Consider the following 26,993-nt stretch of genomic DNA (forward strand, 5'->3'; position numbering starts at 1 on the left):
GGGACTAAGCTAACACGTGGGACTAGGCTAACATGTAGGCTAACATATGTGAGTAAAGCATAACTTGTCGAGACTAAAGAAAACAGGAAGTAACCCTAACATCACATAGTCCAAGACGAAGGAATTAACTAACCATGCAGAATGTGGAAGAGTGCTACATACATGTACTGATAACCTAGCAATCTAATAACCAAGATATACTGTGTGCACATTAGAATTTAGATCTAGATAATAAATAGGCAACGTACTAATAGAAAGCAGTTCTATACTACTGTTTACTGATGAAATGGCCAAGATGAAGTACAGTATCTTTTGGGCTTATGCATTGGGTATGAGTGATGACCAGCAATTATGATGTTAGTGAACGTTTGGTAAGGACGCAGGTTGGGTTGCGGTTATCGGCACTTTAGAGTTTATACCTTCAGAGTTTCTTGCTGAAAATCTAGAAACCTGGCTGCCTATATCTATAGCTTACAAAACAACCCTTTTGGACCTCCTCTGAGTTTTTGTGTTGTTTTCATTTATGTTTCATTTCAAGAAAAAGATGCCAACGAATAAAAAAATGGGCTACAGAAAATGGACCACCGAAAAAAATCGGGTCATGGAAAACAATGAAACATTTAATGTAATGTGAAAAATATGGCAGAGTATCCATGAATTGTCACCATAGACTTATATATATATTGTATCTAGACTGGACATGGAGATCTTTTAAAACTACAAAAAAATGTAAAAAAAAATATTTTAAAAGGTGAAACAAGGCGTTGTTTTGTAAAGTAGTTTTAAGAAGTACAGCTTTTTTTCAATCCTAACCTATGAAACATATAATTTAATTTTTAGATCTAGATCTAGTAATTGAACATCAAAAATAAGAGTACTCTCATCTGATATAATTATTATTATTTTGCAATTTTTAGATACATAATCTAGAAAGATCTAGGTAATCAATCTATTTAAATGTACATAAGATGATTAAAATCAACAGACAATGAATTATGTCGATCTAGGATTTTTGAAACATGACCTCGATGGAAACTAACAGGAAATGGCTTTGTTTTATATATTAGCCTGAATGTATAGTTATGTGATTAATAGCCCATTCTAAAGAAAATCCGAACAATGATTTTCCATTATTTCTAAACTTTGAAAACTAAAGATCATTACTTTTCAAACACAAAAAAAAAACAATTTATTTGGGCGACTTCCCTTAGAGATGGAAAAAGAGTTCCGTACATAAAAATCTTTATATATAGGTCTGTGAATCGATCAATAGAGGATAAGAATTTGTTTCCGGTTTCTAGTCTAGATATAATATATAAGTCTACTATTTAAACATTACTTTTGGGAATATGGGGTGTCTTGGAGGGATAGCGCCTCTAGTGGACACGTAGTCCTACACTTTGTAGAGGAGAGCTTGGCTAACTCATGGTCCCCCCCCCCCACTCGACTCCCAACTCTTACCTGTGTCTTCCTGTAGCTGTAACATGTAACTGACCGGCAAAACCAGGTGGAGGGTATCTGACCACTCAACGACACTCAGTGAATACTGTGGTTTTGTTCAACCTTGCATGGGAAGTCTGCATTAGCTCTGGCCTGTGCGAAATATCCTCACCACAAGACTAAACTAACCTAATGGCACACCATCTCTGGAGAGGTCAAGACAAGGTCATCTAGTGCACGTCCCCAGACACACAATCTTGCTACCAGAAACCGGAATGGGTTAGACAGGCCAACGTAGTACGTTTTTACTTGGATCAAAATCTCGGCACAAGTCACATAGTCATCCATCCCCCTTCAAATCAGTAGTTGTGGGCACACTGGGAACTGTATCTGCAAACCTGAACACAGGCGGCTAAGACCTATTACCCTCTGACACAGAACAGCAGTGGAGTCGAAATCCGGCTGAGCGGCCCTATTTAGGAGTGGACTACTCACCTAATAATTATAAAGACATGGCTAGAAAACCCTGCTCTAAACTACCCAAGCCAGCCTACCGCAGCTTGCGGGAACCCTGCTCAAGCTGTTGAAACTCAAAACGAAAAAGTAAGTTTCTCCACCATAGCAGCAACACTTTTAAATTGATAATGATATATCTGAAAGACCACAAAGACGAACTGCACTTGTACCAAAACGTAATTGTATTCAAAAACTATTTGCAATCAATGATAACAAATTGAAGGTTTACAAAGGTAATTATTTCGAGAGTAAAAGCTGGTTGAGTTCATTTGGCCACAGAATAAAAGCTGGTTGAGTTCATTTGGCCACAGAGTAAGAGCTGGTTGATATCATTTGGCCAGAGAGTAAGAGATGGTTTAGTTTATTTGGCCACAGAGTAAAAGCTGGTTGAGTTCATTTGGCCACAGAGTAAAAGCTGGTTGGGTTCATCTGGACACAGAGTAAAAGCTGGTTGAGTTTATTCAGCCACAGAGTAAGAGCTGGTTGAGTTTATTTGGCCACAGAGTAAGAGCTGGTTGAGTTTATTTGGCCACAGAGTAAGAGCTGGTTGAGTTTATTCGGCCACAGAGTAAGAACTGGTTGAGTTTATTTGGCCACAGAGTAAGAGCTGGTTGAGTTTATTTGGCCACAGAGTAAGAGCTGGTTGAGTTTATTTGGCCACAGAGTAAGAGCTGGTTGAGTTTATTTGGCCACAGAGTAAAAGCTGGTTGAGTTCATTTGGCCACAGAGTAAAAGCTGGTTGAGTTTATTTGGCCACAGAGTAAAAGCTGGTTGAGTTCATTTGGCCACAGAGTAAAAGCTGGTTGAGTTTATTTGGCCACAGAGTAAAAGCTGGTTGAGTTCATTTGGCCACCCGGAAAGCGTGTAACATCCGTTTCTAGCACTTGTACATTTGTCTTTGGTTCATTCAATTTAAAATCTTAGTTATAAATACAATAACGTTTCTATTGGAGGTAGCGCCCCCATGAGGCGCCAAGGCGGTCATTTGTTTTAAATTATTTTATTTGAATAGTGATCAAGTACAATTAGACTAGAGTAGACATTTCACTGCCAACTCGAAGTTAACCGTCTTTTCTAGCTGGAGCGGTCAAACTTTTCTTGTGTGTCCAACTATCGTTCTGCTGTGAAGTCTTTTGCCTGATCAAAAAAGATCCACTAATATTTGAAAACTTCTTTTTGTTTGACATGTTTTAGAAGTTCCCAGATCTAGGATGTAATAGTCTTCAAGTCTGAAGGAACATTTTAGCTATTTATGTTTTCTTCTCTTTCTGTATACTATATTGATCATAGGTCTGTGATATTGATCTATTAAACATACATTGTATTTGTTTTTCAGATTTGACCCATTTCAAGTTTTTGAGGTAGGATTAAAAGTTAGTCTGTTTGATTATCATGCAGTCGGTTTTATTATCATGCATATTTATTATTTTACTATAAAAAGGTTATAAAATTAATTAGCTATAAATAGAGAGTTGTAAGTAAACTAGAGTATTGTAACTATTGTCTCCTGAAGGTATTTCACAAACACTGTGCAATCCTCTACGTCAAGGTAGTCCGAGGAAGACGAATCACCAAAGGATGGGCGAAAGATCTCGGTATGTACTTAGTCATGAAGCCAATGTGTCCTTCACCTTGCACTAGTATGTGGAATGAAAAATCGTTAATGCTTTATTTATAAAAAAAAAAAGAAATTAGTTCGAAAACTCGTATTCACGTTTTAGTAAGCATTGCTGATCTCGAGGCAGGTTTTTACATAGCTTATATAAACTCTGTCTGATAAACTGTTTGTACACGTCCAACACTCAGTCTCGGATCAAGTCGAAACTTTGCACAATTCTTCATTGGCCTAGACCAGATAGGAAGATGTGTTGTCTTTATAGGAGAAAAGAGTCCTTGTAATCACAACAAATTTCCATAAGGATCAATAAAGCAGTCTTAGTCTTAAAATAATTATTCAATTAATTACTGGTTATTAATTATTTTCCTTGATACCAACATGGGTAAGTAATCCGTCAGTATTACTAAATATGTATGATTTAGTCCCCTAATATGAATGAAAATGTTATTTCTTCCACATCCATTCTCGGATCAAATTGAAACTTAAAGCAATTATTTATTGTACCTAACAAAACATGAATCAATGAAAAAGATTAACCAATTATTCAATTAATTATTGTTAATTTTGTTGGATATCGAATAAGGGAAATAACATATACATTATTGAGAAATATAGTGCAATGTTCTTTCCCTTAGATAAGGATTGTGTCTTAAAAAGGATTTCAAAAAATATTTCGCTTATTAAGCACAACGAACAAAAGGCATAATGGCATTGTCACTTTCATTTTTAACACTGATATAAGTTATTTGTGACCTACTATAAAGCTAATTATTAATAATACTGTTATGTCTTTGGAGTAGACTAAAGAAAATTAACTTAACTCACGATCGTCAGATCGCCGATATCCTTCTGATTGCAATCCACTATGAACAGTCAATACCCCAAGTAATAGAAATAATTTCACAGTTGTATTAAAATATACAGATCCCTAATCCCAAAAACCGATTGAAGAAAAACAATCCTACGTTGAAAAAAAACAACGATCATAACTCCAGTTCTTCACACACCAAAAAAAAAAAATCGCTCCTGGCATCCTAAGTTCTCGACCAAACAACTCCTCTATAAGACAGGAGGAATAGGGGAATGTAGTCATCCCAATCATTTTGCTGTTCTGTTGACATTTTAGCCAGGTGTTGTACCAACGTACGGTTGAAGCGTTCTACCATCCCATCCGATTGAGGGTGTAGTGGTGTGGTTCGCGTCTTCTCGATATTCAAGATTTTACAAATTTCCTGAAACAGATTAGATTCAAAGTTGCGTCCTTGATCCGAACGTAGTTCCATTGGGACACCAAACCGACTAATCCAATGTCCTACCAAAATATCGACTGTTGTTGTGGTTTCCTGGTTGGGCATCGCGAAAGCTTCAGGCCATTTACTAAAATAGTCCATAATCACTAGAATGTATTTGTTCCCTTTGTTAGTCTCAGGAAAAGGTCCAGCTACGTCCAGTGCGATTCTCTCAAATGGTACACCTACGTTGTACTGTTGTACGGGTCCTCTAGTTCGACGTTGAGGGCCTTTAGTTGCCGCACACCGGTCACATTTTCGGCACCAATCTTCTACGTCTTCCTTGTACCGACACCAATAAAACCTTTGACTTTTTCTAACGTTTTTTTTTTCGTAACGCCTAAGTGACCACATGTGGAGTCGTTGTGAATTTCATGTAGCACTTCTGGGATTCTAATCTTTGGTAAAACTAGTTGTACTCGTGTCGAGGTCCCATCGGTGGATTCCCATATCTGTTTTAGGACGCCGTTGTCTATCACCAGACACTCCCATTGTGCCCAGTAAGCCTTGGTAATCTCTCCTGTACTAGAAATTTGATGCCAATAAGGGCGTTGTCCAACTTCCTTCCATTGCAAAATTGGGGATATATCTTTGTCATCCTTTTGTTCTCTGCTTATCGTCTCCTCAGACCAAGATGCTGATACACTAAGCTCCAGCCGCCTACAATCCAGGGCTCTTGTTTTCCCTTCTACTTTTGTGCAATGCTTACACTCCTGCTTACAAGGTCGTCGTGATAAAGTGTCGGCACTCGAATGGGCTTGTCCCTTCCTGTGTTGTGTTTCGAAATCACACGTCTGTAGCCTTTCTAACCATCTAGCTACTTGTAATCTTGAAGGAAAGTAGCCATTGGAGGGCCGCATGGTCTGTTCTCAACTTAAATCTTTGTCCATAGAGATACTTGTGACAATGTTTAATGGAGTCCACCACAGCTAGCAGCTCACGCCTAGTCACTCAATAATTTCGCTCAGCTTTTGACAAACTTCGGCTAAAGTAGGCTACCACTCTCTCGCTACCGTCCACTTCCTGTGATAAGACAGCACCGATCCCTGTATTGCTAGCATCCGTGTCAAGTTGAAACACAATACCTGGTAGAGGATAAGACAAAACGGGTGATGAGACGAGAGCCTCTTTCAATCTTTCAAAAGCTTCTTGGCAATTCTTCCATTGAAATTGCGTCTTTCTCTCAATCAATTGGTGAAGGGCTCTAGCGATAGTGGAAAAACTGGGTACAAAGCGTCTGTAGTAGCGATAGTTGCGATAACATGGAAACCAATACGAGGAAGGCGCAAACAGGGACGTCCTCTTATTACTTGGCGCCACAAATTCATGGAGGACCTCAGAACAGAGGACACCAGATGGGAGGAGGCTTCAGACATTACAAATGACAGATCTTTATGGAGACAGCTTGCCGCCCAATGCGCCGAACGGCGCGGGAGGACCTAAGTCTAAGTAAGTTAAGTAGTAGCTGCAAAGACCCAAGACGCTTCTAAGCTCATGAAGATTAGTAGGTGTAGGCCAGTGCTTGACGACTTCCGTTTTTTTTGGATCTGTGCTTTGGATACAATATGTCCCAGATATTTAACTTTCCTCTTAAAGAATGAGCACTTCTTCGGATTTAGTTTCATTCCCGCACTTCGAATACGCTACATCACTTCCCTCAAGTTATGTATGTGTTCATCAAATGTCTTTCCACAGACTATAATGTCATCTAGGTAAGCAAGGCAAGCATTCCAATTTAAGCCCCTCAAAACTTATTCCATCAGTCTCTCAAAAGTTGCCGGTGCATTGCAGAGCCCGAAAGGCATAACCGTAAATTGCCATAGTCTGTTTCCAGTGGAGAAAGCTATCAGGGTGTAGACCTACTTGCTAGTAGCCGCTTTTGAGATCTAGGGTTGAAAATATATGAGCCCCAGAAAGAGTGTCCAATGTGTCATCGATACGCGTCAGTGGATAGCTGTCTTTTTGTGTGACGTTATTTAAAACCCTGTAGTCAACGCAAAAACGCAGAGATACATCTTTTTTTTTTTTGAACTAGAACAACAGGCGAGCACCATTGGCCGTTAGACGGCTCTATAATTCTTGTTCCTTCATTTTTTCCAACATGTGAGCTGCCTCTTGTTGTTTTGCTAATGGTAGTCGCCGTGGTTTTTGACGGATTGGTCTAGTATTACCTGTATCTATCCTATGGGTTACCATATTAGTCCGGCCACGTTCATTTTCACTGTCTGGCATAATATCTTTAAACTCTAGCAACAGTTGTTTAGCTTTATCGCACTTGTGACAGGTTAGCGAAAGTGACGTGTGTTTGGCTTGTTTAACGTCAAGGGGAGGATTATTTTTGAAGCTATCACACACCAACCTATCAGCATATAAATCGGGAGCAGGCACGCAACGAGACAAGCAATGAAAGAGAGATACAAAGTTAAAAATTGAAGAATATTTATTTACATAAATATTTACATAGAAGAATAAAAAAAGTGGAGGGTTTGCATCTATCTCTAATCAATACTATATTTAATCATCACTCTTGCACTTAATAAGAGAGTATGTAACTTTGTCTTCTGAACTTAGCTGGTTGTCCTGCTTGGGTCGCAGCTGGCTGTGTCCTGGCTTGAGCGGATATAGGGACGCGGGTGATACAGTTCTTGTGGAGTCTCAATCCAAAGTTCTGATATCTGTAGTGGGCACAGTAGGGCGGGTGGCCGGCTACCGTGGGCACACGTGTACTGTGGGCAGAGCTGATTTACCGTGGGCAGCTCTGCTGGCAGTCCAGTGAATTGCAGAGGGTTTGGCGTAGCTATGACGTCTCGCACAGACTCTGGGTCCTTGGGACGTCGCACCTAATAAGTTGACAGGTGGGTAAAGCCGATAGCGCCAAGTAAATAGTTGAGTAGATCCAAGTAGGCAGTAGATGATACTCAATAGCAAGTAGGCAGTAGTGCAGTGCTGAATAGCACTAAGTACGAAGGTGATCCAAACAAGTAGTTGAGTAGTGCCGAGTAGACACTGAACAGCAAATATTCAGGTAGGTAAATAGGCAGACACCTGAGGGAGGCTGCGGATAAATAAAGACAAATTAGGACATGTCTCTCATGCATCTTATCGATGCCCTCGACTGAGGTGCATTCGTCAGATTGGTAAAATTGCTTTTGAGTACAATGAGGAGATGATTACAAATGGGATTTGGAAAATAGATGGCAGATAGTAGCAATATAAAAATGTAAATAAAAGGGGAAATAATAATCTCAAATAAACAACACAAGTGGAAAGAGAAAGGGGGGGGGGCGGACGATGGTCAGCGACCATGACGCTATTGCTTACACATTGCCGTCGGCCATAAACAATGGAGCGAGCTTGAATGGGGAGAGCGTCCATTCAAGGGACGCAACTCTCGTCAAAGCAGAATGACTAAAGGGGAGATAATTCATATCTCTTTTCTAAGCGCAGTATTAGTGCGATAGTAAAATTATCAAGGCGGTCAGCCGAGATAAAGGAAATAAAATAAGACGTACAAATATATACATGGTTGCATCAACGATCAATTGAGCAACGTAGCATTAATAGATTAATGCAATACATAATTATATACATATGCCATGTTTATGTTTTCTACTTACGACAGTGAGAAATACACAATGCACTAATTAAATATAAATGAAATATTAAAATACACATGATAATATCCTGTGAGAAATATGCACAAAGTAATCAAGTGGAACTGTGATTAAGTTCGGCTTACCACCAGGTATTCCTCTAAGAGTAAGAATGTATGAAATAGTCCAGATTCGACTGTTCAACGAGAATGAGAAATGAGAGAGCGTATGTCCCGCCTTATCCTACCTTATAAAGATCTGGAAGAAACGAGCGGAAACAGGAAATGTCCAAAGCTAAAGATAATCTCTCACGTGGGTGAATTTGACTCGAGATGAGAGTCGCACCTTGACCCGAGTAATCTCTTTGATCAAAGAGAGACGTGGAAGAGGGGGGGAGAAAGAGTTACTTGCATTCCACCCAAGGTGGTGTCAACTGCGACCGTCAGACATCCGGCGGGTAAGACCAAAGAGACTGTGGCCTTCTTCAACTCGGTCATAAACAGCATCGATAAACGCGTCCGTTACGAGAACGTCTAAGATCTCTTGGGTCAGGGTCGGATAAGCCAAGCGTGCCAGTCATTCGATGTCTGCCTTTAACTCTTGTAGTGTCTCTCCTTGTTTTTGCTGCCGAGTCTTAAATTGCACCCTATAAACCTCCTTCATGTGTTCGTCTCCAAATCGCAATTCCATAGTTCTAACAAGTGTCTCATAATCTTGCTGGTCGCTTACTATCTAGAGCAATTCAGTGGCCTTTCCTCGTAACGCAAGCATTAATCCAGTGGCTTTTTCTTCGTTTGTTCTCCAGTTGTTCACTTTTGCAGCCGCCTCAAATTGTCTTTTATAAACTGTCCACGAAACTGTACCATAGAAGATTGGTGGCTTGACTTTTCCAGTTGCCTCGCTTGACCCTGAATTTACTTTTGTGCCTTTAACCTTGCCCAGCTTGACTCTGACTGTCTGGACCTCGTCGCTAAGGACTTGAATCTTTTGCTCCATCTGCACTGTAAGCTCCGACTTCACAGCAGCGATTTCATCCCTTAGCTTACTTCTGAATTCCTCCATATCAATTTTCAGGCTAGTCGCATTTGTTTGCATTGACCATAGAAGCTCTTTTTTCATTTCACTCAATATTCCGCTGAGATCAGTTTTCACTTCGAACTCGTGAGTGTCCGGGTCTTCTTTCAAGGCCTCTCTCTGACGGCTAACAAGGGCTTCTTTGTTTCCTGACGCTACGATGTCTCGCCTCTTTAGCTCCTTTCGGATCAATCTTCTCCATTAAAAAAATCCACCATACCAAGCAGGTTGGAAGACCTCAATCTAATGTAAGATATGACAACATGGCTGCCGGCCAAGCCCCTAGATGCGATGGTATCCCCTCAGATATTCTGAAACAGTGCAAAACAACACTAAGCCAACCTCTACGTGAACTGCACTGCAAATGTTAACAAGAAGTTGCTGTGCAAAGGATCTGCAGGATGCTAAAATCATCACCCTGTACAAGAACTAAGGTGACAGAAGCGACTGCAACAATTACAGGGAAATCTCCATCTTATGCATTGTAGGCAAAGTCTTTGCTCGAGTGATACTTCCCAGGCTACAAAAACTCGCTGATCGGGTCTATCCAGAATCACAATGCGGCTTTCACTCAGGCAGATCCACAATTGACATGATTTTCTCCATCCGTCAACTTAAGGAAAAGCGGAGAGAACAAATGATGCCTTTGTACATTGCGTTCATTGACCTGACAAAGACCTTTGATCAAGTTAGCTGAGATGGCCTCTTTAACCCACGAAGCGTCTTAAGAAACTTTCCCTGGCGTTCGGGGAGTTTTAGCATTTTTAATGCATGTTAGAAAATGGTCTTAAAATGCCATAAAGTGAAGGTTGATATCCATGTTTTATATATATTCTGAAAGGTAATTGGACAGCGAACACTATAGATCATATATTGAACACCTGAATTTGATCAGTTGACCTTGACCCTGACCTAATTAGTATGATTGATTTTTTTTATCAACAAAAAAGCTTGTTTGCTGACCTCTGTGAGAAACATTTTTAGAGCTATAACAAACGTTTTGATGTAATTGGATAGCCCATTTATTTTCCTTTATAAATAGATATAATTTTGTTAAAAATGGACCATTAAATTTGAAAAAAAAAATTTTTTTTAGTGACTTGGTTACCCTTTTAATACAACTAACAGTGAAGGAAAAAAAAATAGATAAAAATCGTTTTTTTTTTGTTCAGTTTAGTTAAAAGCATTTAAAGATTGAAGAAATAGAATACTTAATGCATAAAGAAGTCAATATTATCATTAATATGCTTCAATCTATCTTAAAATGTCTTAAATTTCACTAAATTTTGACTAGGTCTAGGTGCAGATCCAGTCCGGTCTCTAGTCTAGAGTCTAGATATAGACTCTAGACTTTAGATGACTACGGACAGTACGGACATAAATCATCGGCCTCTTCATGAATAGATCTAGATCTAATATATAAAATATTCTCATTATTCCTAGATCTAAATCTAATTGTAATATTAAAAAAGAACAACTAAAAGTATTTGAAACTTTATGTTTTGTAACATCTTATGGACCCGGGCTAGCATCGGACATTGCAAGAAAAATTCGCCGGTGAATAATCAGAATGTAAACACAAAAACAGATGGGGAAATGGGCTATTTTTGGATCTGACAGGAAGAAGAATGTCTAATAGATCTGAAGTTTAAAAATGGTCACTTTAAAACGTGGATTGGAATAGAAAATCAGCAGTCTAAAGTCGGCCGATTATATCGGCCGGGACGCCACAGAAACGAAATGTCGGCCGATATAATCGGCCGACGACGCTTCGTGGGTTAAAATTGTACAGATAATAGGCTGTCCACCCAAGCTGCTAAATGTAATTGGCGCCTTTCAGCAAAATATGATGGGTACGGTGCAGTTCAACGGCTCCTTCTCCGAAAATTTCAGTATAAACAGTGGAGTTAAATAAAGATGTGTCCTGGCCCCAACTCTCTTCGGAACACACTTTTCACTGTTAATTCCCCACGCCTCCAAAGGCATCTATCTCCATGCCAGATTTGATGGCAAACTTCTAAATAACTGAGGGTCACCACTAGAATCAGAACCACTCTCATAAGAGATATGCTATTCGTGGACGAGGCAGCAGTAGTGGCACACTCACAAGAGGAGCTTCAGTCACTAATGTACCATTTCTCTCATGCATGCTAAGAGTATGACTTAACCGATTAGCACAAAGAAAAAAAATGTTATGAGAACACCTGCTACAGCACCACCCTCTATCTCATTAACGATAACAATCTGGATGCCGTAAATGAATTCTGCTACAATTCAAGGTGATCTGTCTCTAGAAGTGGAAATCGAAAAACGTATAGGGAAGGCCGCATCAACCTTCGCTATACTCAGACCAAGAGTTTGGAAAAACCAGAAGCTCACTACAGCGACCAAAATGGAGGTCTACAAGGCATGCGTTCTGGATAAGATGCTGTGCGCAGCGAGTCGTGGACTACCTACGCAAAACAAGAGAGAAAACTAAACTCATGTCACTTACGCTGCCTCCAAAGTATCTTGAAATCACATGGCAAGAGAGAGTGTGCAATACTGAGATCCTTGCGCGAACGGGTCTTCCCAGCATCTTTACAGTCCAAAGACAATCCCGCCTGCGCTGGGTTGGTTATGTTCACTGGATGGAGGACAATCGCATCCCAAAAGTCATTCTGTACGGGCAAGTCACGTCTGGCTCAAGAAAAACTGGTCGCCCCCACACCTCCTTTAAGTGGATGTAATATAACGGGACCTCAAAACAGTGAATATTGATACTGACCATTGGGAAGATATAGCCCTAGACCGCAATAATGGAAGAGAGACGGTGGACAAGAAAGCTATGGACAGTGAAAAAACATTGGCCTCAGCTTTGGAAGAAAAACGTGCCATACGATAAATGGCCGGCTCCTCTACTACTAAAGCGAACAGGATTGTCTCTCCACAATAGGGCTCCAAAGACACATGAAAAACTGAAACACATACACACACACAGAGAGACATATATATATATATTGTTATATAACTTAAGTATACATGGTATTAAAATGTTTATAAAAAAAAGTAATATACGTAAAAAGTAAATAAATGTTTTAATCATTGTCTAATGTATTTCAATATCCATTTAATACATTAATTTGGATGGCGAAAAGAAAATCTAAATCGACCACCTGGGGACAATGGTTATGCTTGCCCTGGATGTAGCAAAATATGTAGGTTACAGCTGGGGCTGCGCAGCCACGGGAAATGCTGCACTTCTCACTAATCTTCGGACTCGAAGACAAGCCTTATTATTATTATTATTATTATATGGTTGTGATAGTGTTTTTGTTTTGAGTAACTTGTAGTGTATTGTGTTTGACTGTGTATGAAATGACCAGTTGACCTTTTTTGTACATGGATGAGTGAAAAGCTAAGCAAATAGGTCAGGACTGGGTGAAAATGGGTAAAAAAACAACAACAGGATGCTGGAGTGAAGGCTATAAGAATGTGAAACTAATATTGTGATGTATGAAGATTATAGTAGTTGTTAGTGTGTCTATTACAATGGTGGTGTGGTATGCAATCTGAACTGTCTTCTAGAATATTCTAGATGGTCCTGGGTTCAAACTCTTCCCGTCAAAATCCCCCACCGTCCTGTGGGAGGTTTGTGCTGAGATGTAGTCATCTTCAAATTGAGCTCGTCTGAGGCTAAAACATTATTTGTGATACTTGGATGTATCCAATAAGCACCGTCAAAATCCCCCACCGTCCTGTGGGAGGTTTGTGCTGAGATGTAGTCATCTTCAAATTGAGCTCGTCTTAGGCTAAAACATTATTTGTGATACTTGGATGTGTCCAATAAGCAGTTCTAGATCTAGAGCTGTTAGAGTAGCAAATCTAGAACTATGTTTATAGTACAGAATGTAGTTTGATATTAATGGTGTGATCAAGTGTTTTAAATTTAAAACACATTCATTGTTTTGTCTTTGCTTGAACTTTTTCTCGTTAGTGTTAAGTTTCTAAAAATGATTTAATAATCTGTTAATTTAGTTGATACACCAGACCCATACGTGATTCTAACATTAGCCAACTCACCATATTCTTGGAAAAAGACATCAGTTAAAGATAATGACATAAATCCAGAGTGGCAAGAAACGTTTACATTTTGGCTAGACCCTGAACAAGAACATACACTTGGTAAGGAAAGTTTATTGAACTATAAATGGTTTCATCAATGTTGCTGATATGTCAGGTTACAAATATGTTCTAAGATCACACATTGTCTTTTTAAAACCAAGGGTTGAATCCTCGTGTTTGCTTGGGATTTTTTACTCAGGATTTTTAGCTTCCCTGATTTCACTTACACCAGTGGCGTAGCTAGGGTGGGGGAGGAGGGGGGAGAATTTGAAAATCCCCCCGGGCCTTCACTTGAAAATATTACGCAAAATGCAGGGTCCCCTGGGTCCCACAAAAAGATGGAAAATCTTAGCTACGCCCCTGATATTAAGTCTAATGGGTATTAGACATATGGTCTGTCATAGAGCTGGACCCTGGCGCTACTCTAGTTGGACTTCATGCATTAAAAACTTCATCACATTTCTTACAAATGCTTGGTATGAAAGGGAATGTAGTAAGGACTACTAAGTATCTAGTATCCTTGAAGTTTCTCTGCGTTCAAATAGTAAATAGGTTCCATAGTTTTTATTTGGCTCAGAATATCACACTTCCAATGGAACATCACGCATTCTCTCTTCCTCACCTTTACACATACTCCTTCACACATAATCCTTCACACATAGGCTTACTTCTTCACACATACTCCTTCACACATAGGCTTACTTCTTCACACATACTCCTTCACACATAGGCCTACCTCTTCACACATACTCCTTCACACATAGACCTGCTCTTTCACACATAGGCCTACTCCTTGACACATACTCCTTGACACATAGGCCTACTCCTCCACACATACTCCTTCACACATAGGTCTACTTCTTCACACATAAGCCTACCCATTCACACATACTCATTCACACATAGGCCTACTCCTTCACACATACTCCTTCACACATAGACCTACTCCTTCACCCATAGACCTACTCCTTCACACATAGACCTACTCCTTCCCACATAGGCCTACTCCTCCATACATATTCCTTCACACATAGGCCTACTCCTTCACACATAGGCCTACTCCTTCACACATACTCCTTCACACATAGGCCTACTCCTTCACACTTACTCCTTCACATATAGGCCTACTCCTTCACACATACTCCTTCACACATAGACCTACTCCTTCACCCATAGACCTACTCCTTCACACATAGACCTACTCCTTCCCACATAGGCCTACTCCTCCATACATACTCCTTCACACATAGGCCTACTCCTTCACACATAGGCCTACTCCTTCACACATACTCCTTCACACATAGACCTACTCCTTCACCCATAGACCTACTCCTTCACACATAGACCTACTCCTTCCCACATAGGCCTACTCCTCCATACATAGGCCTACTCCTTCACACATACCCTACTCCTTCACACATACTCCTTCACACATAGGCCTACTCCTTCACACTTACTCCTTCACACATAGGCCTACTCCTTCACATATAGGTCTACTCATTCACACATACTCCTTCACATATAGACCTACTCCTTCACACATACTCCTTCACATATAGACCTACTCATTCACACATAGACCTACTCCTTCACACATACTCCTTCTCACATAGGCCTACTCCTTCACACATAGGCCTACTCCTTCACACATACTTCTTCTCACATAGGCCTACTCCTTCTCACATAGGCCTACTCCTTCACACATACTTCTTCACACATAGGCCTACTCCTTCACACATATTCCTTCACACATATTCCTTTACACATACTCCTTCACACATACTCCATCCATAATTTTTTGCGAATGTTCTGGATAAGATTGTGAATATATATATATATATATATATATATATATATATATATATATATATATATATATATATATATATATATATATATATATATATATATATATATATATATATATATATATATATATATATATATCTTTTATAAACATCAAAAAGGTTAGACTATTTGGTAGATGAATGAATGAATCATTCAGTGGTATTTCTTCCCATAATCTACTCCTGCCCACTCGAAATGAAATCCTCACTGCGTTGTTTAGGAGGGGGGGGGGATTTTGGTGAAATAATTTTTCTTTCGTTTTTTAAAACTAAAGCTTCACTAAACTACAGTTTATCAGAGTAGCTAATAAGGGATTTAAAGTTTTAAACTTAAGTTTTATATTTTAAGTTTTAAACTTAAAACCCCCTTCAATAAAAAAATCATAGCTAGTTATCGAATTCCTCGAGTGTGGCCAAGGGTCATTTGAGGTTACAACCTCTCTTTAATTAACAAAATAAACTCAAAACGTACATAATTCCATGTCTGTAGCCAAGGTTATTTTTAGGTTAAAACACCCTTTCAATAAAAAAAAAAGAGAACAACTACTGTCACCAAAATCAATTCCATGAACGTAGCCAAAAGGATTGATAGGTTAAAACCCATGTCCAATGAAAAAAAGAAAAAACTCCAGTCACCAAACTCCAATAGTGTAACCAATTATTATTATTTTGTGTGTGTGTATGTTGTTTTTTATATGTTAAAAGTTAAAACCCACTTTCAAAAAATAAAAATTAAGCAAACTTATATTCACCCAATTCTTTGAGCGTATCCAATGGGGATTTTGAAGTTAGCCCCCTCCTCCATCCATAAAAGTACTATATAAAAACTAGTCATTTAATTCCTGGAGTGTAGCCAGTGGGCTTAGAGGTTAAAATATTCCAATAAAACTAATGCAAAACTACAATCACTAGACTCTTTGAGCGTAGCCAATGGGGATTTTGAGGTTATTCTCTTTCTCCAATAAAATACTAAACCAAAAATACAGTCACCTAATGCCATATGCCATAACATAACCAGTTGCCTATTTGAGGTTAAATCCCCATTTACTATTTTAAAATTTGACCGAAACTACCATTGTCATGATATCACCCAGGTTTTTTTTTTAAACGTAACCTCCTTCTTCCTCTTTTCCAAAAAAAAAAACTAAAGCCAATTTAAACTACTAATACCTAGTTCCATTATGACAGAGAGGGGGATTTCAGGTTCAACCCATCCCAAGTCACTGGACTCCATTCATATAGAAAATCTAAAGCAAAATACTGTTACCCAATTATGGATAGGGCTGAGGTTCAAACTTCCATATAAAAAAACAACAAAGCAAAACTATAGTTACCTCTTGAATGTAGCAATGAGGTATTTTAAGATTCTATCTCTTTCCCTACCCAAATTTCTACCAGTCGGTGGGCTTTGAACAGTTTAAAGTGTAGTGAGTAGCAGATTAGGTTAGATTTTTTAAAGCAGGATACTGCACTGGGCACACCTCATAAAATGCATATTTAAAAATTCTGCTTAGTACCAGGGATCCACCCTGGACCCTGCTGGGGGAGCTCACATCTGCTAAAGGAATGGTAGCTACTGTCAATCCAGGCTACACCCATCGTATATCTCTCTCTCTCTCTCTCTCCCTCTCGATATATATATATATATATATATATATATATATATATATATATATATATATATATATATATATATATATATATATATGATTATAATTATTTTTAAAAAATGTAATTTAAACCAACTCATTTATATTTCAGAAATGTCACTAATGGATGCTAATTATACAGTTGATGAGCATCTGGCCACAATGTCTCTGCCACTAAAGCCACTGCCAATTAATTCAAGACTTAAAAAGACAATCAACTTTAATGAGGTTAACTAAACAGTTTATGTAATCTATTAGGGCCACCACCCACCAAACCAAAATAATGATACAAAAAAACTAAGTAAGAAAAAGGAAAGCATTACCAACAAAACCATAAACTCATATTCTTCCTTAAGGAAGTTGGACTTTGTGAATCCGCTCACAATCTGTATATAGAAATACCTAGGTCCAGTACTCCCCCTTCTTTCCTTCTTTTCGTTTTGTGGATTGTAATGAAGGATCTGTTACAGTGAACTTTATGGCTCGCTCTCTTATTCCATTTCTGTCTATGTCTCTCACTCTTTTTGCTCTCTGGAACCCCCATTTTCTTTTTACCTGCGAGCTATATATACTATATATTTAATTCTTATATCGACTAATCTCAAAAGTTATAGATCAGCTAATAAGTCCTACTTATTAGAAATACTCATAAACTAGTGGTCCAAGGTAATCAGTTTGAAAATGGTCTTTTTCAGACATCAGAAGTAGACATAGAAATATGGGGGGAAATCAAGTAAGTTGTATAGATATATTTTGTTTTTGATTAACGTACTTATATATATTTAATATATCTGTGGCATGTATATATATATTATTAGTATATATATATATCATGGGCGGCCAGGAATATTTCCAACCCCCCCCCCGCAAAAAATATGTGTGTGTGTGTGTACATAATTAATCTTTATTACATTCTGACCCATCATTCTTTTGGAAGACGTTTATTGTACCCTCGAATAGGTTCTTCCTGAGGTATCTACAGTGCATTATCCTGCTATTAAAAATAAAAAAAAAAAAACTTTATGTACTATTCTTACTGACTTAGATCCTCCCGCGCCGTTCGGCTCATTGGGCGGCAAGCTCCTTCCACAAAAATCTGTCACTGGCAATGTCTGAAGCCTCTTCCTACCTTCTCTGAGGACCTCCATGAAAGTGTGGCGCCAGGTTGTACTAGGATGTCCCTGTTTGCGCTTTCCTCGAAATGGCCTTCATGTAATCGCAACTCTTATTAAGCGTAATTCATTTTGTCGGAGAACAAGTCCCGCAAACCTCATGTGACGCTCTGTCACAACCTTACTAAGGGGTCGACTCCCAGTTCAGCATAGGATTTCTTTGGTTGAGACCGATCTCTATAACTGACTCCTAAAATCCGTCTTAGCCATCTTTGTTGAGCCACATTTAGTCTTTTTCAATTTCGGCAGATGACTCTTCACTGCACTTTATGAATGGAGTACAACAACCTCTTACTGGCTAACACATTAGGTTGTCACAAAAAATCATGAATAACCACATGGCATAGTTTCAATGGGGAACCAGATCGACTATATCATGGTGCAGCAGCATTTTAAGGCAAGCATCCATACGGCCAAAACAAGAAATTTTCCTGGGCGCTGACATTAGAAGCGACCATGACATTGTTGTGATGACCTTCAAATTGGATCTAAAAAAAGGGTAGCAAAACAAGGATAAAATTTGACCTGGATTGAAAGATCCCAAATCATTGTCATATTCTAGGCACAAATAGGAGGATGCTTTGCAGCCCTCAATATCTTGGACTACAATGATCAGGATATCGACACACAAGTCAATAAGCTACACACAGTAATCACAGGTACAGCCCTAGGGGTATTAGGGAAGCTCTGCCCCCCCCCAACAAAAAAAAACCTTGGGTAACAGAGGATATACTCCAACTCTGTGACAAGTAATGGGAACTTAAGAAACTTGTCCAACCCAAATATGCCCACAATACAAAAGAGTCAACGTTTGAATTAAAACGGAGATGACAGAACTGAACAAGTGGATAGTAAAACAAAAGTATATTCACTGGTCAAGGACCTCACCATCTCAAAGCAAAGAACTACCACAAAACAAAACAATAGATGTCTGATTGAGGACAAAGATGTTATAAGACGATGAACTGAGCACTGTTAGAGTTGCACAACTTTGAAATTTCAGGAGAGAGATCCCGAATTACTTTAAGTATCCAACACCCATGAATATCATATTCTTCACTCAGATTTAGCATCAGCATTGAAAGCCTTGAAAAGGTAAAATCTGCCGCAGTGGAAAACATTCCTGGTGAACTTCTATGATAAACACACTTTAAAGATTTGCAACAATATCTGGCAATCAGGAGAATGGCTCAAGTCCTGGATCCAATCACTCATCCTCACTCTTCCAAAAAAGGGATCTCTGCCAAAACTACTGTACCATCAGCCTTGAAAGCTATCCAGCAAATTTCTGTTAAAAATTATATTAACTAGCTAAAAGCAATAGCTGACAAACTATATCAGAAGAACAAGTGGGTTTTAGACATCTAAATCAAAACATAATAAAAGTAATCTAAAACCTCTATAAGCAGGTCACTAGTGCAGTGTACTTCAACAACAACATTGGAGACTGGTTTAAAACCCCATTGGGAGTGAGACAAGGCTGCCTTCTTTCACTTTTCAATATCTTCCTATAATGGAAGATGCTCTCAACGGCTACGAAGGCATTGGAGGAAGAAGAATTATTAACTTGCGTTTTGCAGACGACATAGATGGCCTAGCAGGGACAGAAGAACTAGTTGACTTGGTGATGCACATAGACAAGACTTCTGTAGCATATGGAATGCGAATCAATGCAGAAAAACAATTATGATCAATAGCCAACATGGCTCTAAAAGGGACATCAGTATTGGAGGCAAAAAGCTAACAAGTGTCAATAGTTTTAAACAGTGCTTTTTTGTAAAAAAAAAAAAAAAAAAAAAAAAAAAAAAAGTGCCGGTACTTAGTGATGGATTGCATAATAAATGTTAAAATACAAGAAAAGTAATAATTTTTCCCCACATTGAACAAGGTGCCGGTACGCCGTACCGGTGCATACCGTCACAAAAAGAGCTTTTGTTTTGGCAAATTGCTACACTTACAAAACTCAAAACAATCTGGAAAGACAGGCCTAGCTTCCGATACTCAAATCAGACTGATGTGCTCCTTAGACACATTCTTATATGCTTGCGACTCTGTAAGCTGACTGCAGATCTTGAGGATACTAGCAACAGAAAGATCCTAGGTATCCCATTCAAGACCTCAACACAAATGAAGAGACATGGTTAAAACAGCAGTGGAGCCCATGATGGCTTGCTAACTACTGGCCAAACAATGCAAACGTTAACTCTATGGCCTTATGACAAGCTTCTCAGAGCTCGCATGAAAAAGAGAAAGAGGCAAACAGAGAAAGTGATGGGAAGACAATATCAAAGGATGGACAGGCCTTTCATTCCAATAAATTCTATCTAAGGCAAAAGACAGAGAGGTACCCCAACGGTTTAAGGGATAGGTGAAGGTGAATCTATCTTTAAAAAAAAAGGCTTAAAAATGTATAATAGATGTATGGTGTATTGTACTGTAGTTTAACTTAAAGAGGAAATACCTCTAATGTAAAAGGATTTTTTTTAAAAAGGTGGATTACTTTGAGTAGAAATATTTAGTCAATATTAATGCAGTCTCACAATAATTATACTTAGCTCGTGCTTTTTTTTTTGTTCCCAATTAACTCAATACAACTTTTCATTTGTTTAAGTGAACATGCAGATCTTCGGTACAGCCTAACATTATGTCAGGAAGAGAAACAGTTTATTGATAAAAGAAAAAGACAAATACACAAAGCCATGAAAACTCATTTTGGATTTGGAGCTCCAAAAAATTATAAAGAGGTATTTATGTGTGTAATATATATAAATTACATTTTTATCTCCATAAAAATTCACTGGAAATTAAAATTAGAAAATTATATTTATTATTATATGTAACAATTATTATTAGTGAAGAAGAAACTAACAAAAATATTTTTTTTAAATAATGGCATCTTTTCAGAGGTTTATGTTTATAAATTACTTTTGCTGTTGCATGTAGACAGTTTTACCCGCTTAAATATTTCAACTTATAATTTTTTATTTTGGTCTAGTTAGAAGAAAGTAAACAATGTTTTTACATTTTATTCTTTTACCATTGCAAAAAGAAAACCAGGAAAGAAAAAGTAAACCTTTCGATCTATAAAGCAGGCAATGTAAAGGTAAACTGCTTTGTGGCCCATGGTTAACAAGGGTGTCACATAGCCAGCACAGTGACCAAACACTTTTACTAATGTCCCAACTAATGTCTTCACCAGGAATCAAACTCAAGACTCCTCAGTGTGTAAGCCAAGCACTTGACAATATGTACACAAATAGTGTCTCCTTGGTCAAAATAGTATTAAATAAAAAAGAACTTGTGTACGCAGCCCTTTGAATGTTTGTTATTGTTCAATTACTATACATTGATCGTATGTAACTGTGCATTTAATACAACTTTATTTGATGAGTTCAATTGACACAATTGTCAAAGGCATTTCCTTTGTGCTAATAAAGTTTATTCTGTATTTATTAAAGGTCTAGACCTTTTTACAAGGTCTTTGAATGACTGACTTCGTGCTACTCTCTATTTTATTTTATGTTTATCTTGACAGGTTCCAGTTATAGGTATTATTGGCTCAGGTGGAGGATTTCGTGCCATGGTTGCTTATAGTGGTGTCATGTCAGCATTGTCTGAGTTAGGCATTTTAGATATGACCACATATATTGGTGGACTTTCTGGATCTGCTTGGTAAGGTGTACTGGTAATTGAAGTCAATTAGTTCTGGATCTGCTTGGTAAGGTGTACTGGTACTTGAAGTCAATTAGGAAATATGGAATTTAACAAATGCTGTTCTTCATTTTTTTAAAATTGTTTTTGTATAGGGCATCTTACATGCTATAAGCAAGCTCAGTGCAGTCTGGTCTAACATACTCATTGCACTCTGATCCAGCATACTCAGCGTACTCTGGTCCAGCATACTCAGTGCACTCTGGTCCAGCATATTCAGAGCACTCTGGTCCAGCATACTCAGTGCACTCTGGTCCAATCTCTTTGGTAGACCTGTGGGGTGGGATATCTGGGGGAGGTTTCCTCTGCCTCAGCAAGCACAACTCTGCCTTGTGATGGGATTCAAATTCAATCAAGTAGGTTCAGTCACACATCCCACAACAAACATATAGATTTGTTTAACTAGTTATTGTTTACTTACTTACAGCACATCAGCCTTATTGAAGTATTGGCCGCCTACACTAGATCTCCATAGTCCCCTGTCTTAAGCCATCCTTGTTTCAGTTGTAACCAAACTTTAGTGTGTCTGTCAGGTGCTCCTAGGATACCTTCTTTTTCTCTTGCTTTGTGGATTCCACTTCAATGCCTGCCTTTTGAGGCTAGTTTGTGATTAGCTCAAAGTGTGCTCAATCCAGCCCCATCTTCTCTTTCTGATTTCTACTTTTACAGGAATTTGGTTGGTTCTTGGCAAGATATTATTACTGACAATGGTGTCGGGACAATGAATGTGAAGGATCCTATGCAAACAGCTGTTAATAAAATAAAATTTAGCACTTTCTTAATGGCTGCTTTAGTTGTTCTTATGGTCTTGGCTCCATAAAGTAAAAATGGCCCTAACATTTGAATTAGAGATTAAATTAATCTTTGTTGTCCGGGAAATTTCTCTTATCGTCCAGATTTTCTTGAGCTGTATGTAGGCGAGCCTTGCTATTCCAACTCTTGCCTTGATATCAGCATTTGTTTCACCTCTTTCATCTATGATGCTACTCAAGTAAGAGAAGGATTCTACTTTCTCCAAGGGACAGCCATCCAAAGAAATGGGTTCTATGTTGGCTAAGTTTATCTTCATTATCTGTGTCCTATCCTTGTTGATAACCAACCCAGATTTTATTGATGAGTATGCCACTAAGTCTTTCCTGCATTTGTTGTTAGTTGTGAGAAAGAAGTGCGATGTCAACTACAAAGTCAAAATCCTAGAGCTGTTCCATAACGTCCATTGTATCCTATGCCTGTGTCTGTTGGTGGATGTTGTCATAATCCAATCATTTTTCTGAATGCCACAATGTCGAAGAAGTACTATTCATGCTGTCAAAGGCTCTCTTGTAGTTCACAAAACTAACAAGCAATGGGGAACTCCATTCCAGCTATTTTTCTATGATTCGTAGGGTAGTTATTTGTTCTGCGTAAGATCTGTTTTTTCTTAAACCGGCCTCTTCATCTCTCAGCTTATTCTAGATTCTTAATTCTCTCTAAGAGAACATGATTGAAGATTTTTCCTGTGACTGAAAGAAGTGTGATTCCTCTGTAATTATTACGTTGCTGAAATCATCATTTTTGAGGAGCTTTATTAAGTATCCTTCTTTCCATCTGCCAGTATGTCCTCCTCCTCCAATATCCTACCAAAAAGCTGTTAGAGCAGTTCTGCTGAACATTCTTTGTCTGCTTTCAAGGCTTCTGCTGGAATGTTATCAGGTTCTGCTGCCCTTCCATTTTTTTTCACTTTTCTGATAGCCCTCTTAATTTCTTCTCTAGTAGGCTTATCATAGTTTGTTGGAAGAACACAAATAGCTGGCTCTGTGTCAGGGTGATTTGGTCTATTCAATTCATGGAAATATTCCAATGATCTTTTCATCTTTTTTACAAAGCTATTAGTAGTTTTGCCCTGCTTGTATTTTACAGGTTTTTCTGGCTTCTTGAATGTTCTCGCTTGGAAAGATTACATTTTCAAGTTGCCATAGTATGCTGCTTGTTCTGCTTGCTTTGCAAGTTCCTCTATGTAATCCCTTTTTGTCCTTCTTTATACTGGATTTTACTGCTCTGTGGGCCTCTGCATAGTATTCTTCTGCCATTGCTTTAGTCGCTCTAGTTTTGGCTTGTTGAGTATGGATTTCTTTTTTTTCCTGACATTAATCCTTGAGATTGTCTCTGATCCATTCTTTGTGTGCATATTTTACTTTTCCTAAGTTCTCCTGGCATGTATTTCTTTGACTTTTCCCATCTATTTCAACATTGTCTTAGTCTTCACTGATTTCCTGAAGTACTTTATCATTGTCTTAAGTTTTCACTGATTTCCTGAAGTACTTTATCATTGTCTTAGTTTTCACTGATTTCCTGAAGTACTTTATCATTGTCTTAGTTTTCACTGATTTCCTGAAGTACTTTATCATTGTCTTAGTCTTCACTGATTTCCTGAAGTACAAACGAAACGGCAGAGAAGCAAAGAGAGCCCTAAATCAAGCGGTGTCAGGAACTCAAATTCCCTGCTCGGACCTGAGACAAAGTATTGCCTTTGCCACCTATCGAGAGTGTCAGGATCGGTGGGAGGCTGAGACCCACAACAAACTTAGACAGGTTGTGGCGGATGTCAGGTGGCGGCCTACATCTAAAGGTCTGACAAGGCGTGAAAGCACGACCATGTCCAGACTTAGGATTGGCCATACCTACATCACACACTCCTTTGTGCTGAAGAGAGAGTGACTCTCGTCTCACCGTGGAACATATCCTCATTGATTGCCTCAGATACCAGGATACTAAGGGGAATTTTTTTAGAGCGCACAACTTAAAAACACTGTTCGACAGTGTCGACCCTGGGAAGGTACTGGGCTTTGTCTGGGAGATGGGGTTGTCTGCGAAGGTTTGATTTGTGAAATCGTGAATATATAATATTTACAAAAGATTTTTATTAAATTAGTAAATTTTTACAACCTTTACTATTTTAACTGTGAATAGACCTTGGTTTTAATGGCTTAACTATATAAAATTTAGCTCTTGTGGGATTACGTGCACGACATGGCCTAAAGCAGTGGCGTAGCTACCAATGTGCGGGTGGTGCGGGCCGCACAGGGCACCAAGTGGAGAGGGGCACCAAAATTCTCCCAGCGTGTATTAATTTCCTATTTCCCTGAGCGTTTCAGTAAAAACGACTAATTGTATGGACACGAACAAACATAAACTACTGTATTTTAAATATGAACTAACGATTTATAAACTAGTCATGTTGCTATTTTGTTTCATCTCCTTGACTATTTCTTCAATACAATGTAAGCTATAGAACAGTTTGAATCTAATTTACTACATTTATTTCGGACACACGGTACATGTTGTTACTACACTGATCGATGCTCTGTAATATAAAGAAGAAGATAGGCCAACCTTTTTTTACTTCATTGTTTAGTCAATTTGTTTAATCTAGATATTGAGTTTACAAATATATTACTTAACACTAGCTCTAAACAATTGTCTTAGTTTATTCATTTCTTTATGATTCTTAATAGTTTAATTTTTAAAATAATTCTATTGTAATGTCAATTTTTTTAAAATAAGCTAACCTTTGTTTTCTACGAGTTGTTTTTTTTTTTTAAACTAACTAGTTAATTGTAATACTGTAACGTAAACAAAATGATGAACAGTGCTCAAGACTGACTAGTCTAGCTGGCGCCTCAAAACCCTTTTAAGCTCAGACGGAAAAATCGGCATCTCTGGTTCTGTCCAGTCTGTGTAGTCTTTAAGGGCCCCATACCCAGATCTATCGGGGTCCCTCATTACCGACCCATCCGTGTAGCAGAAAATGGCATCTGATGGGTAGGACTTTAGTGTAGCTGATGCCAAGTTTTGGAGTATGGCAGGTGTTAATCGCCTCTTGGTGGCTCCCTCTTGCCCTATAAGGGACATGTTTATTTGTGGGGCTGGCAATCTCCTCTAATAGGAATTCTATCAGTGGAGAGCCCAGATGATTTTGACAAATTGGCCGCAATGTGGAGGAACGATCGCATTTTTATGCGGTTCCTCTCTCTCCACTGTTGCACTAAGATTGTGGTGGGTAGCCTATAGTCGCCCCTTTTGTAGCGCTCGTAGGCCGTAAGTACCGCCTTCTCCCTCCTTAAATGTAAAGGGGCCACGTTTGTTAAGATTTCATCATCTTCATTTAAATCCAAAGATGGATTCAATGAGTTGTGGAGGTTATCCCCGAAAATAGAAAAACACGAGACCAGCAGAGCTCACATTCAATCATCGCTTACTTGGACGGAACTTGAAGTTCGCCTGAGAGTAGGAAACATATGGACAACAAATATTTGATTTATGAATACATAATATTTTGAACAGGTTTTGCAATGTTATTAATTAGTTTTTTTTTTTTTTTTTTTTGGGGGGGGGGCATCAAAATGAGGTACCGCACCAGGCATCATATACTCTAGCTACGCCACTGGCCTAAAGTGTGCCGATGTGCCAAAAACTCAAACTCATTCCTGAAGTACTTTATCATTGACTTAAGTGTTCACATATTTCCTGGAGTATTTTATCATTGTCTAAAGTGTTCACTGATTTCCTGAAGTACTTTATCATTGTCTTAAGTGTTCACTGATTTCCTGAAGTACTTTATCATTGACTTAAGTGTTCACATATTTCCTGGAGTACTTTATCATTGTCTAAAGTGTTCACTGATTTCCTGAAGTACTTTATCATTGTCTTAAGTGTTCACTGATTTCCTGAAGTACTTTATCATTGACTTAAGTGTTCACTGATTTCCTGAAGTACTTTATCATTGTCTTAAGTGTTCACTGATTTCCTGAAGTACTTTATCATTGTCTAAAGTGTTCACTGATTTCCTGAAGTACTTTATCATTGTCTAAAGTGTTCACTGATTTCCTGAAGTACTTTATCATTGTCTAAAGTGTTCACTGATTTCCTGAAGTACTTTATCTCTTACATCCAGCCTTTCTTACTTGGCACCAATGAAAAGTCAGACACAATATTTCCTTT

General features: G+C 38.5%; 1 protein-coding gene across 6 annotated transcripts in view; it reads left to right on the forward strand.

Annotated features, from left to right (window-relative positions):
• LOC106069601 (cytosolic phospholipase A2-like) overlaps positions 1-26,993 on the forward strand; it is a 121,302-nt gene that overhangs the window by 64,210 nt on the left and 30,099 nt on the right. For 4 of the 6 annotated variants that reach the window (XM_056042281.1, XM_056042279.1, XM_056042280.1 and 1 more), the window contains exons 3-9: positions 3,293-3,317; positions 3,470-3,551; positions 13,548-13,694; positions 17,243-17,358; positions 17,826-17,863; positions 20,914-21,046; positions 21,838-21,974. In XM_056042281.1, the coding sequence (XP_055898256.1) occupies positions 3,293-3,317; positions 3,470-3,551; positions 13,548-13,694; positions 17,243-17,358; positions 17,826-17,863; positions 20,914-21,046; positions 21,838-21,974 (678 nt within the window). Of the gene's footprint in view, positions 1-3,292; positions 3,318-3,469; positions 3,552-13,547; positions 13,695-17,242; positions 17,359-17,825; positions 17,864-20,913; positions 21,047-21,837; positions 21,975-26,993 lie in introns of those variants that run through there. The other 2 variants (XM_056042278.1, XM_056042282.1) reach the window with 2 other exon arrangements.

Source organism: Biomphalaria glabrata, chromosome 9, assembly GCF_947242115.1.
Source record: "Biomphalaria glabrata chromosome 9, xgBioGlab47.1, whole genome shotgun sequence".
In the NCBI taxonomy this organism is placed as follows: Eukaryota; Metazoa; Mollusca; class Gastropoda; family Planorbidae; genus Biomphalaria; species Biomphalaria glabrata.